General features: G+C 33.6%; 1 protein-coding gene across 1 annotated transcript in view; it reads right to left on the reverse strand.

The window, feature by feature from the left end:
* The window catches only part of LOC150097640 (serine/threonine-protein phosphatase 4 regulatory subunit 4-like), a 296,902-nt gene that overhangs the window by 59,996 nt on the left and 217,969 nt on the right, over window positions 1-18,937 (reverse strand). Inside the window, exons 9-10 of the mRNA XM_090406964.1 lie at window positions 14,974-15,092; window positions 8,077-8,154 (exon numbers count right to left, since the gene is read on the reverse strand). Coding sequence (XP_090263090.1) covers window positions 8,077-8,154; window positions 14,974-15,092 — 197 coding nt within the window. The remainder of the gene's footprint in view (window positions 1-8,076; window positions 8,155-14,973; window positions 15,093-18,937) is intronic.

The raw sequence follows: 18,937 nt of genomic DNA on the forward strand, positions 1-18,937 counted from the left end.
TGCAAGGACACACTTCAGACATGCATTTTGCTATACATTGTGGTGAGTGAAATGAGACCTCAATAAAGATTGAAACTGATCTGGGTAGTGACCCTTCCATAAAGCATACCTAAAAGGAAGTGCATTTTGCACTATGGGATACTAAGGCAATTGATGTGAAATCACTAACTTCCACATATGAGTACCCTAGTCATATCACACTTCATGACCAGGCTATTTGTATGTAGCCTGGTTCACCATGTCCAAAAGGAAAAGTAATATGCCAGTAAAATCAAATAAGAAGAAATGTAAAGTTATTACTTTGGATATGAAACTTGACATTATTAAATGGTTTGATAATAGTCAAAGCGAGGCAAGCATTAACATGGTGCTAGGTCTCAATGAGTTTATGGTGACTAATTCTATCCAAATCTAAGGAATACATAGAATAAGTCATCACATTAGAATAATGCAAAGGACCTTAATGTGTAGAAATAAAAAAAGTTACGATTCCATTGTATAAGGCATTGATCAGGCTTCATATGGATTATTGTATTCCTTATATTTGGACTGCATCAACTTCGGTATGTAGTGTACTAGGAATAGAAGTCCTGTTTGGGTGGAAATGGAGAATCTTTTAATAACTTAGCTGGAAGACTGCAATCAAAAATGGATTCCAATTGATACCAACCACATAATGGTAAAAGCACTTAGCCTGTTTTCATTGCTCAAAGAAAATACAAGGGAATAACCACAATATTTTCTGCCAGCACAGGATGGTTTGAAAAGTTTAAAGCTTGAACTGGAATATGTAACATCAAGTTAATAGGGGAAGCGGCGAGTGGCAATAATAATGTGACAAACTGGCAATATAGTACTTATCTATAAAAAAACAAAGGGAATTAAAAAACAATGTGAAAATTACAGATGAATTTCCCTATTAAGCACTTCAGGGTTTCAGGTATAATTTACACAAGAATTCGTGAGAAGAGGCTAAGAAAAACTGTCAAAAACAAACTCAAAAAAAGGGTGGGTTCGGGCTAAATAACAGTAGTACTCTCTGTGCTTGTTGGCATGGGTCATGTTTTACCAACTTATGTACTACAATAAGATGACAAATGTATTGGACAAGGGAGATGAACATACAGTGGTATACTTAGATTTTGCAAAGGCTTTTGATAGATTGCCACACCACACGTAAGTAAGTAAATTGGATGCTAGATTAGTGAGTTGGATAGATATCAGTATGGGGGGGGGGTGCTGTATTCCAAAAGAGGAAAGTCACTAGTGGTGTGCTGTAGAGGTCTGTTTTGGCACCAATGTTATTTAACTTGTATATTAATGATATTGGGAAGGGTTTCATATTTCATTTTCATAGTATATATATCTCCAGTTGTATAACTGGAGATATACAACTGTTTGCAAATGATGCAAAACTGGGGAGAGTGAATGCTGTGGCCTTATAGAAAAACTTAAATGTACTGTATAAGTGGTCAATTGTGTGGAACTGTCAGTTTAATGTTTCAACAATGGGAAAATATAATGCAAAGTATAGACCTAGTGGGGAAATTTTGGAGGAGGCAACTGACCTGGGAGTGGTGGTGGACAAGGATCTGAAGTTCAGAGGTCACACTGCAAATGTTGTGAAGTCATCACAACAGATTAATGCAATGATACCGAGGACCTTAATGTGCAGAAATAAAAAAGTTATCATCATGCGTATCAAGGATTTAGGCCCAGCATGGCCTGTTCTGGCATTAGATGTCATCATTGAATCGTTTAAGACGACATCCTGGTTTTCTTTTTCCTAATGGCTTGAACTTTAAGGCTTGTTTTTGGTAATCTTTCTGTTTTCATTCTTTGAACGTGTTCCATCCATTTATGTTTATATTTTTAAATTTTTTCTAGTACTGGTTCTTGGTTTAATTCTTTCATAATTTCTTCGTTTCTTTTGTGATCAAATAGGGTATACTTTGCAGTTTTTCTCATAAACTTCATTTCTGCTTTATTTGTCTTTTTGTTTTATTGTCCAGATTTTGCTTCCATACATTAAGACTGGTAGGGCTAATGTACTGTATACTTTTAGTCTGGTTTGTTTTTGAACTAGGTTTGGTTTAAATATTGAGAAATTACACCTGTTATTTTTAAATATTTTGCAATTTTTACGTTTATATCTTTTTCATTTTCATATGTGATCATACATCCTAGGTAGTTAAATGAATTCACCTGTTCTAAGATCTTGTTATCTATTAATATTTTAATTCTTGCTGGATATCTTGTCCTTTAAAGGCCATAGTTTTTGATTTTTCTGTTGATATTAGCATACCATAATCTTTGGCTATCTCATTTAGATTTAAAATAGCTTTCTGTAAGTTATCTTCAGAATTTGTAATTATTATTTGGTCGTCGGCAAAAAGGAGAGTGTTTAAGTTCACTGTAGGAGAAAGTTTAATACAATGATGTAAATTTTTATTCCATTTAAGTAAATATTAAAAAGATTTGCTGAGAGGGGACATCCCTGTTGGACCCCTTGGTTTATCTCTCTCATATATGATAGCTCGTGATTTAATCTTATTTGTATTTGATTATTTTCATATATACTTCTGATAGCTTTAAGGATATCATTTGTTATCTGTCTTTCTTTTAATATGTTAAATAATGTTTCTTTTAATTAAAATTAAAATTAATAACAGAGAAAAGAAGATAATACAATTTAGAAACACATATTGCATTTATTGACTTTGAAAAAGCATTTGAGTTTCTAAATTGTATTCTCTTCTTTTCTCTATTATTAATTTTAGGCAAAAGGCCGAGTTTATACATGAACGTCTATACTTTTCTAAATCCATTCTGTACTTCTAAAATAAAGTTTTTGGAATATTTCATTAGTTTGCTATTTAATATTCTGCTATATATTTTGGAACAGGAATTTAGTATACTGATACCTCTAGTATACAGATAATAGGGTCGTCTCTATTACCTTTTTTAAAGATAGGAATCACAATTGCTTTTTTCCATTCTATTGGGGGGGGGGGGAATACCAGTTGAATAAATTTTATTTAAAAATAATAAGAGTTCTTGTTCCTGCATATTTATATAGTTCTGAACCTAGTTTATCTTCTCCAGGTGATTTTCTGTTTCTTGTTTCTTTCAGGCTGATTTCTAATTCTTCTTTAGTTATTTGCTTTTCATTTTTGTTAATTGTTTGCAGTTGTCTTTTTAAAATATTTGTCTGCCCACAATTCTGTGTAGTAATTTAGAAATTCTTCTAATTTCAATTCGGTGTTTAATTTTATGTTTTCTTTGGTATCTGCATTTAAGTGTTTCAAAATCTTATATACATTGGGTCTTATTTTATATAAATCATGTTCTAAATTAGAAACAAATTTGTTCCATGATTCTCTGTTTTTTTCTGACTTCTCTTTTAGCTATGGCTCTTATTCTTTTATATTCTATTTCATCTTCTAATCTTTAACTGCTTAACCATTTGTGATAGGTTTCTTTTTTCTTTTTGATTATTTCTTTGATTGTATCATCCCAGATCTTCAGTTTTTTCCTTTTATTGAATTTTTTGGTCTTTCCTAAGCTTTCATTTGCTGCTGCATTTAGTATCATTTTTATATTACACCATATTATTTCTATTTCTTCATTTTGTTTTATTTTATCTAGATATTGGTTAATTCTTTGTTCACATAGCATTGTACATTTGTGTCATTCAGTAGTCTAGTTTTATAGTTTTATAAACAAATGTTTCAAATTTTCTTTCTCTTCTTGTTACTTGTAGCCATTTAGATGGTAATCTTAATTTTATTTTAACAAGGAAGTGGTCACTGCTTATTTCATATCCTCTGTGAACATCTAGTGAAAATTTTGATGTCTTTTCATTTAATATAAAATAATCTAAAATTGATTTCCATCCTCTTGCTGTTCAAGTATATTTATGCATGTCTTTATGTTTATAGAAGGAATTCATTATTTTTAGGTTATTATAAACTACAAAGTCAATCAATTTTTTACCATTCCTGTTTAGAGTATGTTCTCCATGTATTCCATTATTATTATTAATTTCGTGTTTCAAATTCCTGCATTTAAGTCTCCTGCTAAAATTACGTAATCATTTTTTATTTATTTTATTATATACGTTTTGTAGTTGATTATAAAAATCAATATTATCCTGTTCTCTTCCTTCTTCTCAGGCATATAAACCAATTATTGTTAAACAGCCTCTATCTATTTTTATTCTAGCTTCTATTATTCTTTCATTCCATAATTTATAATGTTTTAAGTGTTTTGAAAGGGAGTTATGAATCCAAATCATGACTCCTGCTTGTGCTCTTTGGTCTCTGTCAACTCCATTGTATATCACATTAAAATTTTTAGTTCTCATAGTTCCTTTCAATTTCTTTTTTGTTTAAGTGATTATTGCTATTTTAAAATTTATTGCATTTAATAATTGGTCTAATTCTATTTCTTTATATTCTATTCCTCTTACATTCCAGTTTGCTATGTGTATTATATTTTGTCGTTTCCATTTTTGTTTTACCTTTTCCATAGATTCAATCCAATTAGCTTTTTCTGTCAGCTTACAAGTAGAATTATGATCTCCATGTCAGGGGGATTAGCCTGACGATGGAATAGTTCAGTGGTAGGGTGCTACCTTAAGGCTTCTGAACTAGCCTTCTTCCAAATTTAAACCCATAGGAGGAATAGGGTATATTAAAGGAGGAAAGAGTAGATTATAGTAGAATTATAGTAAGATTTATAGAGAGGGCATAGTTATAAGGCCAGAAATGAAAAGATCCCATGGCTCTTGAGTACTCTAATAGCATAAGGGTCGTAAAGTAAGAAGAGTTGGCTGATAAGGCCTTATAGGAAAGATTAAAGTGAGTGGATCTTCCTCAAAATAGAGCAGAGGAGGAGAGATCCAGCTAGGGATCCATGGGAGTGCCACTTCCCTTACAATCAAGGTGATTGCCTCTTATGGCCCTGTTGGTCCACGAGTCCTTATTCAGTATATTCGGACCACCCCACCACACACACACACACACGGTGGGCTCCCCTATCCACCACCCAGGGGACATGCTCTCTAGGGATTACAGGGTCCCCCCGAGAGATAAAATCTCTCGGGTGGGGGGACCCTGTTAATAAAAAAGTTATGATTCCATTATATAAGGCATTGATCAGGCCTCATATGGATTATTGTGCACAGATTTGATCCTCGATTTCATGGCAATGAGGATATATTACAAAGATTCCATAAAGGTGCCAACTGTTTTTGGGATAGGGAATATGAAAACAGATGAGGGAATGCAATTTTAAAGCATTGTGAATATGAGGATAGAGAATATGATTGAGACATTTAAGTGGGTCAGAGATTGTTACTGAGTTAATGTGGAAGAAATTTTTCATGGAATGGGGGGAGCATAAGAAAGGCATAAGGAACAGGTTCTTTGCATGGAGAGTGGTTGGTGAGTGGAAAGCATTGCCTGACAGCATGGTGAATACAGTTATCTACCTTGAATGAGTTAAAAGCATAGTTTGTGTAATAATGTGTGCCTGCTGTGATGAGTCTTTACTGCCAGAATTCTGGCAGTCTTTACTGAGTAATGACTGCCAGAACACTTTTACTTTATGATAAACAAATGAGAATCACGAGAATATAATAAGGACCTCAATTAAAAACAGGCTTGTGTTAAAAGAAGATTGTTTGCTTACACGTTCATGAAGAGGTCAAACACATCAATGGCTGTGACACAATTTATTTGGAATTCAGCAAAGCTTTTGATAGTGCTCTGCATGTAAGCTTGCTGATTATAATATAATTATAATTTAAAAAAAAATAGGTACTGATGACAACATAGAGAAATGGATATGAAACTGATTGATAGACAACAGAAAGTAGCATTTTTTTCTAATTATAGAAGAAGAATTGCAAATCAGTAGAAGTTCAGCAGCAAGGTAAAGTTAAGGGAGGCAGTATACATTTTTAACTATTTGATGTCAGATAAAAGTCAATTGAACAATATAGTTTGTTATAAGGTGGGGGGGGGGAGATTACATGCCCTATGAAATTAGCCCAAACAACAAACATAGGGCAAAATATTCATTATGGGCTTCGAATATGAGAAAAACGACTGAAAGGAGGAATGATCAGGAAGGAAATAAATATAATTCAGACAAATTATAGACAGATTACCTGATGCTATCATCAGAAAGAAAAATTCTGCAATCTCCATATGCAACTAGTTAACTCGCCTCACTTTTAATTTGGAACATGAATTATAAAATTAATGTCCCAAATTAGTTTCAAATGCAGGTCTTTCCAAACAAAGGACTGTACTAGTTAGAATTACAGCCAAACACTAGGGATAGAAGATTAGTGTATTATGTCTGTTAACTGCACTTATTCTCCTTTCAGTATACCTGTTTTGCAGGATTAAAAAAAAAAAAAAAAAAAAAAAAAAAAAAAAAAAAAAAAAATCAACATTTCTAGGAGGAAAAATCATTCCACCTCTGTATTAACTAACCTTCAGCTGAAAAAAACACTTATGTTCTAAAAGGGGTTTGAAGCTAAGCCTGTGTAACTGAACGACAAATCTTACAACATCCTCAAATAATGTACTGTAGAAGAATGCTTTCCCTACAGGAGCAAGGAAGGATCAAATTTCAGTTAATTTAAATACCAAAAATCAAGGAAGGCAATAAAAACTTATTTTATACAAATAGTATGTTTGTCACTGCCCAGCTTACTGGATGCCTGAATTGAACTGAAAAAGTTCAATGTGCGTCTCTAAAGAATGGTTTCAGATTATCTGATTTTTAGCCATGGTGATAATATATGACAGTTTACTTTTCAAGGATGAGATTCACATAAAAAATTGCAGACAAAGTTAAATACTTCTGGAAATAAAATAACATTCATTACAGTTAAGCAACTATGAAATGTTTCAATGACTGTGCTGACATCATCTTCAGGCACACAGAGAGAGAGACTAACACATTAAGTAGTAGTTCTGACTTGCAATACACTATAAACAAAAACATAAAGAATTAAATATGGCTACGCCCAACACTGATGTACTATTATAAGTTCTATTGTCTATTGAACTGATATAAAAAAATAAATTCATGCAAAATAAAAACTAAATAATAATAATTATGGCCTTCACAGTACAATTAGTGGAAAAACCTGATATGCACCATTCAGCTGGAAAAGATCTAAGTTCATTTCTTGTCATGATGTGAAGAATATATGAGCTTTACTTTGATTCAAGTAAAGCCAAAGTAAAGAACCAACCAGAATGTGCATGTAATTAACAGTAAAAAAAATATGCATTTGTGAGCTGGATTAATGCCTGTGGACTCCTGTGACGAATCCTGGGACTCCACGGAGGTACCATGTAATAATAAGGAAATAAAAAATGAAAAAGTATATATCAACAAATTAAACAGTAATTATTTTATTATTATTAAATTTATCTGCAGATCCACATTATACTATGCAAACTCCCAAAACTGAATTGATACCATATGATTGTTAGTCCTTACTCTCATGATCTGCTGTGTCTGTCAATATATCTATGGATCAGTTTATACATTTTGAAAGGAAAAACATGTTTCTGGAAGTAAAAACTTTATTTCTATATAAGACTGGCTATCTCATCTTCAACTGAAAAGTCCTTATAAAGGTTCTTCACTTCTTAGATGAATTCAAATTCTTATTTCCAAGTTTTGTTTAAATCCGAGCATTAAAACAGAGAAAAACTTTTCATAGATACTCATAAAGAAATAAGCTGGGATGGAAGCAAATGTCACTGTTATTCTTCCAGATGCCATGAGCTAGTTATAAGCAGTATTTCAAATTGGCAAGAAATGGCAAACAGTAATAAGGTATTTTAACAAGTAACATTTTACCCTTTTCTCTATTAAAGAACAAATCAAAACAGAACAGCAGTAACTGGTATACTCCATTCACTCATCACACTTTGGAAAGGCATTATTCACACTCTACAGCAGAAAGGGGAAATAACGGAACTAAGGAAATGAAATAATAATAATACAACTTTAACAAATAAAGACATATTAACAGAAACTTACAGGAAAGTTATAGGCACAAGCATGTCGACATTCTGTGAACCTATCTTGATTATCTACCAATGGAACAATATCAGGCATCTATCAAATAAATAAGAATATTAAAGCAGACAACTTTCATAGATACTCATAAGCAACAAAGAAAAAAAAAGAGTTGAATTATTATTATTATTTTTTTTTAATTCCAATTAAAATCACATTTCATTTGGAAAAATAGATGAACGATGGCTTGGAGATTTCTCTTTTTGGGGTTGAATTGCTACACTACTCTTTCTCACACAAAAATATAATATGTATAGCATTCTCAGCCAAAACAGATGGTTACCTTTTCCACTAAAGACACTTCTTAAGAATACCACTACTAATACCATTCATTCATCCATTAACCCGAGTTGTGTATTTGAAGGGTGCATTTATTTTCAGTTAAGTTAAAAATTATTCAAGGGTAGAGTGATGTTTGTAGTCAAGCATGGTAATCAAGATGGTAGCTACTTTGTCTTTATCAGATTGCACTTCAAGTGTGTTATATGTATCTTTAAATTATCTGGATAAGTTTTGAGTCTTTAAATTAAATGCCATAAGAGTGTGTGCAAAATACAATTTGAATGAGGAATTGATGGGTGGCGATGTACAAGCCGAACGAGAATTCAAGTAACAAGATTGCAAATGCAGTAGGTGAGAATGCTATGAGAACACATGCTCATCTTATAGTTAATGTGAAGGAAAGAAGCAGTAATAAATGAACAAAATATGTAAGCACTTATGTTATGACACTGAAAATAGCTTAAATGACATTATAAACGATATGGATGGAGCAAAAGTGGGACACGATGATGATGTGGAATGACAGAAATGAATTCTACAACAGAGTTTGAGACTGATAAAAAAAAGAGGGAGAAATGCAAGAAAGTGGAATGGGGAGGGAGGGAAAGAGAGATGAAGAAGGATTGGTAACAAAGTTAGTATGAAAGATGTGAAAAATAAGTAAGTATATTAGACAGATTGGAGAGGTTGGGGAAAGAATTACAGCATGCAGAGTGAGATATGGAATTTGGAGAATGGCCATTGAGAGTGTCAGAAGAAAGGTTCAAGCATAAGATGAGTTGAAGATGAATGACAGTGGTGGAAGATTAGAAAACAGTAGTGTATGGGATTCTATGATGAAAGATGTTCAAACAGAGCAAATGTTGAACCACCAAAACAGTCTTGAGTGTTTACATGACAATTACATGGATGCAAAAAGTCCATTGAGAGTTAATATGAGGACTGTAAATAAGGTAGTGGCAACATGTGCTCGAAATGTAAAATAGTTTATTTATCAAGTCTATAAATTACATCTCATCAATTAATCTTCTGCCATGTTCTACACCTATTTTCTGCTGGATACCATCAACAGTGCTGCCTGCTGATATGTGATAATGTGATCTACTGCTTGAAGAACCGCTTACACATCATGAAACCACAGACTTCTAAGGGGTTCTTTAATTTTGGGAAACAAGTTAAAGTTGCAAGGACTCATATCCAGTGAATATACAGAGGATGTTCCAATACTTCCCATTGCCACCTGTCCAACATCTCTATCACCAATTGCAACACATGACACTGTTGTGCAACACAGTAGAGAACCCGTGAAAAAATGTGGTTCTTTCTCCTTAAAGCCAGAAGCAAATGGTGCTTCAGAAATTGTCAATAACAGTTTGCCCTCGGGGTAGCATAATAAAGAATGATACCTTGAACATCGTAAGTGACTATCAGCATGACCAACTTGCAACTTAGATGGATTTCCAGCAACGTTTTTTTCAGATTGCGTGATCCTGAATGGCACCATTCATTAGATTGTTTTTTCAGTTCAGGCTCATAAGCTCTTGCACATATTTTATCAATGGCTATGATTATGATTTAGAAATGCATCCCCTTCATTTTCACATCATTTTAGATGGAGGCCAGCAACCACATACCTGTGCTATTTTTGCATCTCAGTCAAGTGATGTGGAACCCAACGAGCTGAAATTTTGCACATACTGAGCCTCTCTCTTTTAGGATGTGCCAAACACTTTGGTGATTTACCCCAGTTTCCTGGACCAACTGGTGTAGTCCATTGCTGATCACAAGGCAACACAAGGCTGTGCATGTATATAGTTGTGTGGTGCACAGTATATACAACTAGCACATCTACCTGTCAAGAGTAACATTTGAGTAATCAACTACATCTCCTGATAGTGTTGCTACTACCATATTTACTCGAATATAACTCACACTTTTTTCTCCAAAATTAAAGTTAAAAAAAATTGTGGTGTGAGATATATATGGGGTTTTTTGGAAACTAAAGTTTTTCAGGAAATAAAAAAAAAAAATAAATTGAGATTTATAATTAAATCCTCAGTATTCTTTATACTTTATAATTACTTACATTATTTATAAAATCAATGCATTTAAATTTTAATTATACATTATTTACGCAATCTGCTGCTCACCATGACAATATATTTGAATCTTTAGCAACAATGCTTTTGTAACTAAATTAAAACAGTTTCATTATTGCTTGTTCTTTTATCATTTCAGAATCATAAGATCACCATAATTTAAAAGAAACAGAAAATGAGTATGACTTACCAAGAATTTACTATTCGCTATCATTACTTCCAGTCTCCCACATGATTGGTGTAGTAAAGATCGCACGACTCGTGACCGAACAACAAAAGTAAGCTGATAATTGTTCAGTTGAAATGCTGATTCTTTTCAACCGAATTCCAAAATATCTGAAACTGCTATAACAATATTGACTATCTATTACTTAAAGTTTTAAACTTTTTTTTTACGTGCGAAGTATATGCGAAACTTTTAATTTCTTTTTTTTTGTAAAGTAAAATCAGGGATGCGAGATATACACGAGGGCGAGTTATATTCGAGTAAATACAGTACTTTATTTGGATATAACATTTGGTTTCTACTGATATAATGTGGATATGAAGCTTATGTTTTTGATAATATTTTATCTGAATATGGCTATTTCAGTGGTTAAGGTATGTTTAATGGGGTGGGGGGGTCAATAAGAAGAGTGATCTATGCTGCAGAAAGGAAAGGCAGTGAAGATGAATTGACTGTGTTAGAGAAAAAGATTTAACAAGGAGATATGAATAGGATAACACAAGATTTGAATGTGTTGTAAGAGACAGTGAAGCAGAAGAGCATGAGGATGAATAGTTCTGAGTATGTTGGCAAGGAATCATAGTGCTATGCTGAAGAAAAGGCAATTATTATGAATGGCATGTCAGCTAACATGTGCAAAAAAAAAAAGAGAAACTGAATATGTGGATGTATAGGATATATTTAAAGACAAGAGACAACTGTCTGCTGAACATGGTATGCATTTGAATGAGAGCAGCACTACAGAGCTGGGAAGACAGTTCCCAAAAAGGGGGGAGGGAGGGAGAGAGAGAGAGAGAGTTCACACAGGGGAAATAAAATTAGATAGTGGAATGCAAGTGTAAGGCACCAAGATAGGTACAAGACAAACAAAAGCAGCAAGAGAGAGAGAATTCTAAGGATGTAGTGATCAAATGTCTTTTAGAATGATAAGGTAAGGAACTGTAGGAAGAGAGTAGACCAAAAACAAGTAATTATGTTTATACACCAAATGCAAAGAGCATCAAGAATAAAGGGACAGAGTTTGTGCACTTGGGAAATTAGTCAGTCTGCACATCACTGGTTTCAGTGAGATTTGGCTGACAGAGGATGATATAGTGATGAGAATATAACGTGATGTATACAGCCTTTTTCAGGAAGTATGATAGGAATGAGGTAAGTGAGTAACAATCAGGTATAATAATAATAATAGACAATTAATTATGGAAGCAGGAAATAATTTGTGAATAAGGAGAATGAATTCCTCGAGCTAATCAGGAATAATTACCTTACAAAAGATATGGTGAAAGTAACACAGAATTAAATTTGATATGTCAGTTTAATAATAACATATTTTACGATATATAAAGTCAACTGTGACTGGTTATGACATGAGAAGTGCTATACAGGTACAAACTTCAATGAACAAAAAGATGTATGGAATTACAAAGCAGAAGACTGACAAACTAAGAAAACAGACTAATAATGTACTGGGATTGATCATTCGAGACATTGGTTACTGATGACAATGTCAGATTAAGTTCCAGGAGCGACAGAGAAAAAGAATGTCATGGAGGAGGTATAAAGAAAAGGATACGTCTCACTGACATGAAAGTATTATAAGGTGCAGAATAGAAAGGTGATGGGTGCAGCGAGGAAGAAGAAATTGGCATATAAAAAGAGAATGGCTTTTGAGATGATAGTTTTGTTGATGATAGCACACTTTGCTTGTCTTACTCATATGACAAGCCTTGCAGTGTTCAAACAACTCAAGTTTTGAGATCATCTGCAATAAGTACCCAGAACACCGATCTTCACAATATCCTTGAAGTGAAAGCAACCTAATCAACTTCTTCAATGTTTCCAAAATGCAGTTTTGCTTGTTTTCTCGTAAAAATGACCACAGATCTTCTCCACTTAGTTTCAATAATGCTCAGCTCAATAATCACCAAATCTCTCTTCTCGGACTGACTCTTACTCCAAACCTTTCATGACATAGTCATATCACTTCTATAGCACCATCAGCTTCCAAAATACTTCATCCTTTTCCATTCAAAATGGTACTTCTCTGATGAACAGTTACTTACTCTGTATAAATCTCAAATCCAACCAAAATCGGTATACTGCTCTCATGTTTGGGGTGGTGCATTTAAGACCTCCCTAAAAATTCTTGATGCTGCTCAGAAAAGGACAGTCTGGATAATTAATGACGTATCTCTTATAGACCCTCTTCAGCTACTTTCTATAGGAAAGTAGCTGAAGAGGATATGTAAATAGTAAGATCAGTTTCTGTAGTCTCTTCTACAGATATTTCCATGGCCATTGTTCAGCAGACCTGGCATCCATTATGCTTCTCCATTTCTGCCAGATCTTCAGGAACTTGAGCAAGAGCTGCTCAACATCCCTTTACAAGAAGTCGAACTGCATTCTCACTGAACCTGCTACTAGCAGTCATTTTTCATTCCTTCCATCTTAATTCTGTTGAACAGCCTCCCTCCATGAAGTATTTCCAAAGGACTACAACTTCAATAGTTAAAGAATATCAACAGATTACTCTACTCCTGACCCTGCCCCACCACACACAGCATTTGTTTGCTATAGGCCTTTCATGTGGGAGAGAAATATTAAAAATAAATAAATAAACATAAATTTGGGTATAGTATATAAGAAAGGATAAATATGGAAGAATGAATAATTATAGAAACTTTTTTCTCTTGGTTACAAAATAAATTCTACTGACAACAAATTATATTCTTGGTTATTACCCTGTCCTCATGTAAAGTACTTATACATAGAGGCTGTTGACTTCACATAAGTTGTTGACTTAGTATCATATTGTGATGCTAAGGCATGAGATATGATAGTAATAATATCTGGTACAGGATACCAGTAGTATTCCATGATGAGATAGGAAGGCAACTGATGTGAAGTTAACAGCCTCTACCATGTGAGTAACCTAGTTGAAGATACTTCATGTGCAGACTTTGCTTACATTTGAATCAAGGATTAAACAGAAAAATAATTTCTTGTCAAGTATAATTTACTTTGAACCAAATGAAAACACTTTTTATTACTTGCATGTAGAAAATATAAGATTTTTGCATTAAGTCAACTTTGTATCTTTCTGGGGCTGACTCCCACTGATGGCAGGCTTGCTTCTGAGAGTAGAGCAGTTCTGCTCAGCCAGGTAGATTTTGTCAGTTACTGAATGGAGCCACTACTGAGTTTTCCTGCCATGGAGTGATGAGTTTAGCAGTGATCTTATAGATTGTCCAAAGTTTTTTGAGAGCTTCTCCCTCTTTATAGGACCTCAATAATGTACATAATGTACAGCAGTATACATGCCTGAAAGAAAGTGCACTTTGCATCATGGGATACCAAGGCAACTAATGCGAGGTCAACAGCCTCTATATACAAGTAGCTTAGTTGTGAATATACTTCCCATGAAAACTTTATTTACTTACAATAGGATAAAGGATTAAACAACAATATAATTTCTTGTAGAGTATAATTTAATGAGTTTTTGGTTGTTAGGGATGGCACAAGGATCACATCTGCTAAGTTATAATGGAAATGTTTTCAATATTTTGTCAGCATGTTTCAAGTTCAGACTTGAAAACACAACTTGAACTTTCAAGTTCAAGTTGCGTTTCAACTCTCTGTATATGGTATAGGCCAGAGCTGGATTACTGCGTATACATCTGGCAACCCACATATTCTGGTGTTAAGAAAATCTTAGAGTACATAGATGCATGATTAAGATTACTGTCTCAGTGGAATGTTGACAGGACAGATTAAAGGAATATGCTTTGAAGGGTTTGGCATATAGGAGGAAAAGAGGTGATAAGGATGAAACATTCTAGTTGGTGAAAGGAGGCAGTCAGATATGGGGAAGATATTGCATAAAGTAACAGGTGGTGAGAGAATAAGAAGTCACTACTGGAAACAGTACAAGAGCAAGCAAAAAGGTCTTTGCAACTAAAGGGAATGGCTGATAATGACTGAGATGACTTAAAGCAACAGTGGTCTTTCTAGAACATGTTCAAATACAAATGTTCAAAATATGAAATAGTAATCTTGACTATTAAAAAATAATGGTTTTCCCAAACATTATATGTATTGAATTTATAGTTCATTTCCTAACATACGTCACTTTTTCCCCCCTTTCTCCATCTGTATACTTCTATTTCCCCCTTTTTTATTATTAATATCAGTTGTTAACAAGAAGAAAGGCTAAGGCCTTCCATTTTAACATGTAGCAAACAAACTACTTACAGGAGCCAAGCTTATAAAATCTCCATCTTGGGTTTCACGCTTATGATGAGGCAATCCTAATTTGACTAATTTACGGTAGTAGTTAAGAAACCACTGGTGTTGTTCAGATGTCAGATTAACTGTTGAAAGAATACACACACACATATAAGATAAATTCCAAGTTAATGCAAACCTGGAAGAGCATCACATAAACAATTCTTAATACAATAAAACCTGGTTAATTCAGTACTGAATAATTTGTATTCAGAATTGATTTTAAATTCCATATTAAATTCAATTCAGCTGCATTTAATATTTGATAATAAATAATTAAATTGCACTTCCTACTAACTAAACACCTTATAAATCTATATCTCAAAATAATATTAATATTTAATTCACATACAAAAATGATTTCTGTTAACTGTGTGACCATAACCCAGTATGTCACTACTGTAATTGAATATGAAATGTACTACTTTAGAATCAACCAGTAATTTTAAAAGACAAGCTTTTTTTCTCTTTCTTATATATATATATATATATTTTTTTTTCCTTTAGTATTTTTAAATAATTTTTTATGTTGTCCAGAAACTGCATTCTAGAGATCAAACATGGAAATTTCTCAAGCCACTTCACACCTCTGAATAAGCAGAGTACTGGTCTCACACAGGGTGATGAAATAAATCTCCCACCCAAACACAGTCACAAACATCCATGACCAGGGTGGGAATCGAACCTGCAACCTGGTGGTTGTAGAGCAGGTATAATAACCACTTTTTTTCTAATAAGCTGTATGAAGTATGACATACAACTTACTAGAAAGAAAAATATTTAATTTATTTACTTTCATACCTCTTAAGATTAAATAGAAACAGACATAAAAAGTATTAGTAGAGAGATTTCTAAATCAGTAACTATTATACACTGAATGAACATAAACCAAATGTTGCATATAGTTTCAAGATGTCAGAATCATGGTTCATTGTTGCAATGTGCTGTGTAATTACATTCATAATAATTCAATTCTTGATATGCACCCTCAGGGGAGTACAGGATATGATAGTACTACATAAAAAAGTTGCATCATTACTAACTTCCAATCAACAATTTTCCTCCAAATTAATCAGTTATCTGCTTAGACTCCAACGTTATCAGATCTCATATTTCTGTCTTCTAAAGCACTTTTTAACTGTATCAATACATCAATACCTTTTGGTCTTCTTCTGGGTCTTTTTCCTGCCAACCTGGCAAAGAAAACTTGTTTTGTTAATCTTTCCTCTCCCACTGTTTAAGTGATCATACCATATGAGATTAGCACTATTAACACACTCCTGAATGCTAACAATGTCAAGTTCTTTCCTAATATCCTCATTTTTAATATGATATCACCAGTGATGCCATCTGTTCACACCCCTAATCTTTCTCAGAACTCTCATATCTGTGGTCTCTAGTCTTTAGTCAAGCGTTTTATTTCTAACCAAGCTCTCAGACCCATAAGTTAAAATTGGTTTGAACACTGTCTTGTATACAGCTAATTTAATGTTTTGACTAATTTCTCTCTTATTCCATATAAATTTACCATCTTGACTAAAAATTGTGCCTAAATAGTTGAAAGGTTTTTGAAAGGAAATGAAAACCTCAACTGTATCCATTCAGATACAGTTGAAGTTTTCAATCTTTCTGTCTATTTTCTTTGTCTTTTTATTGCTGATTTTCATGCCAAATTCATTACAACAGTTATTCAATTTAGTCAGAAAATCTTACAGACTTGCAATGGATTTATTTAGAAGTATAATATTATCTGCATAAAGTAAAGAGCTAAGATTAGCAACACCAATTTTGATATCAGGTTCAACACCACTTTTCTTCATAATGTGATCTATAGATAATGAATAACAGAGATAAGGTACATATTTGTCACACACCTGATTTAACAACCATCTTCTTTACCTCATTCAATTCTATCTGCTGACTTATACCTCAAAGATAGACTATCCTTTCCTATTGGTACCTTGTCATATGTCATTTCCAGATATACAAGGTACCAATAGGAAAGACAAATAGTTGAGAAATCTTGGGAATAAAACTTAAATAGAAATTGTTATATTCCCAAGATTTCTCAACTATTTGTCTTAAAGTGAAAATTGTATCATGACATCCTGTATTTGGCCTAAATCTATTATTCTTCTTCCCCAAGCTTCCCTTGCACAATTTTTCTTAGCCATTTCTTAATATACTTGCATAAATCTTACTAGGAACACTCAGTAGAGAAATACCTCTGTTTTCACACTCAGTTTTATTTCTCTTTTTATAGATGGGGTACTATGAACGCTCTACTCCAATCATCTAGAATTTGTCCTCTAACCAAGTCTTCTGAATTATGCAGTGCAGCCACCATAAAACTTTTATGCAACATATTTGAGCATTACTGGAACAAATATCTGCTCCAGCTGCCTTTCCACATTTCAGGTTTTTGATGTCTTTTTCTGCTTCAAGTATGGATATGTATTTCTGATTGCATTTTGAGTGTTTTCTACCACCAAGCTGACATTACTTGTTCCATTTAGAAAAATCTTTTGAAGTAATTATTTCATATATCAAGGATATCTTTATCCATGGTTTTCATTCTATCTTTATTATCTCTGATTCCTTTCCCAATACTCTTTCTCCTCCATTTATAAGCTTTTTTTTTTCCAACAGCCTCCAAAATTTGCCACCTTCCTGATATTTATTTTCTATGTTCTTACCACAGCCATCCCATGCCTTGTTTAGCTAGTTTTATGCAGTGCTTTGCTTTCTTACATTTTTCTCTGTATTCTCTAAGAGCACAAGCTGACTTACTTCCCGATAACTTCAATATGCTTTCTTCTTTTCCTTGACTGCCTCTAACTTCTTGAGTCCACCATGGAGTTCTGATTTTTCTATCTCTGCAGATAACATAACAACATGCCTTGCTGCTGAATCAATCAATGTCTTCTTTAGCATTTGCCACTGAGTCTCCAAGGTTTGGTTCTTGTTTTCAAATTATTCCATTTTTTCTTGAATGATGTTTGTACATTTAAGTCTACACTTCACCTCTAAAAGCTGTTCAACTTTGATTTGTTTTAAAACTTTCTTACACACTCTTCTTTTCAATATGAACTTCAATTTCATCCTGCTTAAAACTAAACAGTGATCATTTCCTATTTCTAATCCTCTGTAAACTCATGGCCTGAACCAGTGGGGAAAACATCGCTATCAACAATAACATAGTAAACAAGTCAATGTTCTTATTTTTTGAATTTTCTCTCTATGTGAATTTGTGCATATTTTTATATTGGAATAATAGTCTTAGTAATAACTAATCCCATATGTTCTTCTTAGAACCATATGTTCTTAAATATCTAAGTAATGCTTTGAGCTATTTTGCCAACTTTTGCAATTTTTCCCTCTGAACACCATTACCCCAAAAACTGGCATAATAATTTCCTGCAGTTGGCCTGGTTGGCTGAGTGTTTAGTATATCTGCTCTCTAGCCAAGAGATCATGGGGTTGAATCCCACCATGGGCATGGATGTTTGTAATTGTCCTTCCAACTCTCTGTGGAAAGGGCAGCTGCGACCCTACCACTTCTACTATCAGTCAACCCCCTTGCCGAGGGGCCATAAAACTAAGCAAGAAACCAACTGACAAGTAATTCAGCGGTACCCACAGCAGTACTGGTCAAGGGGGGGGGGGGTCCCATCCAAGCACCAGCTAAGGGAGGAAAAAAGAAAATCATGCAATCCAATACCATCAATGTAATAATTTCATTCTGAAGTGAACACGCTTACATTTTGCAATATTAAATTGCCAACCATTATTCTTTGCCCAAACTGCCAATTTATTTAAATTATCCTGCAAAAAAATTCAGCTGTTTGCTGAATGATTTAAATTGTTGGTAAACAACTGAATATCCCCCCCCCCCCCCCACTAAATCATTCTCTATTTCATGGTCCTCCTC

Source organism: Typopeltis vanoorti, chromosome 17 (assembly GCF_054136105.1).
Source record: "Typopeltis vanoorti isolate ZY-2024b chromosome 17, IOZ_Tvanoo_1.0, whole genome shotgun sequence".
Classification (NCBI taxonomy): Eukaryota; Metazoa; Arthropoda; class Arachnida; order Uropygi; family Thelyphonidae; genus Typopeltis; species Typopeltis vanoorti.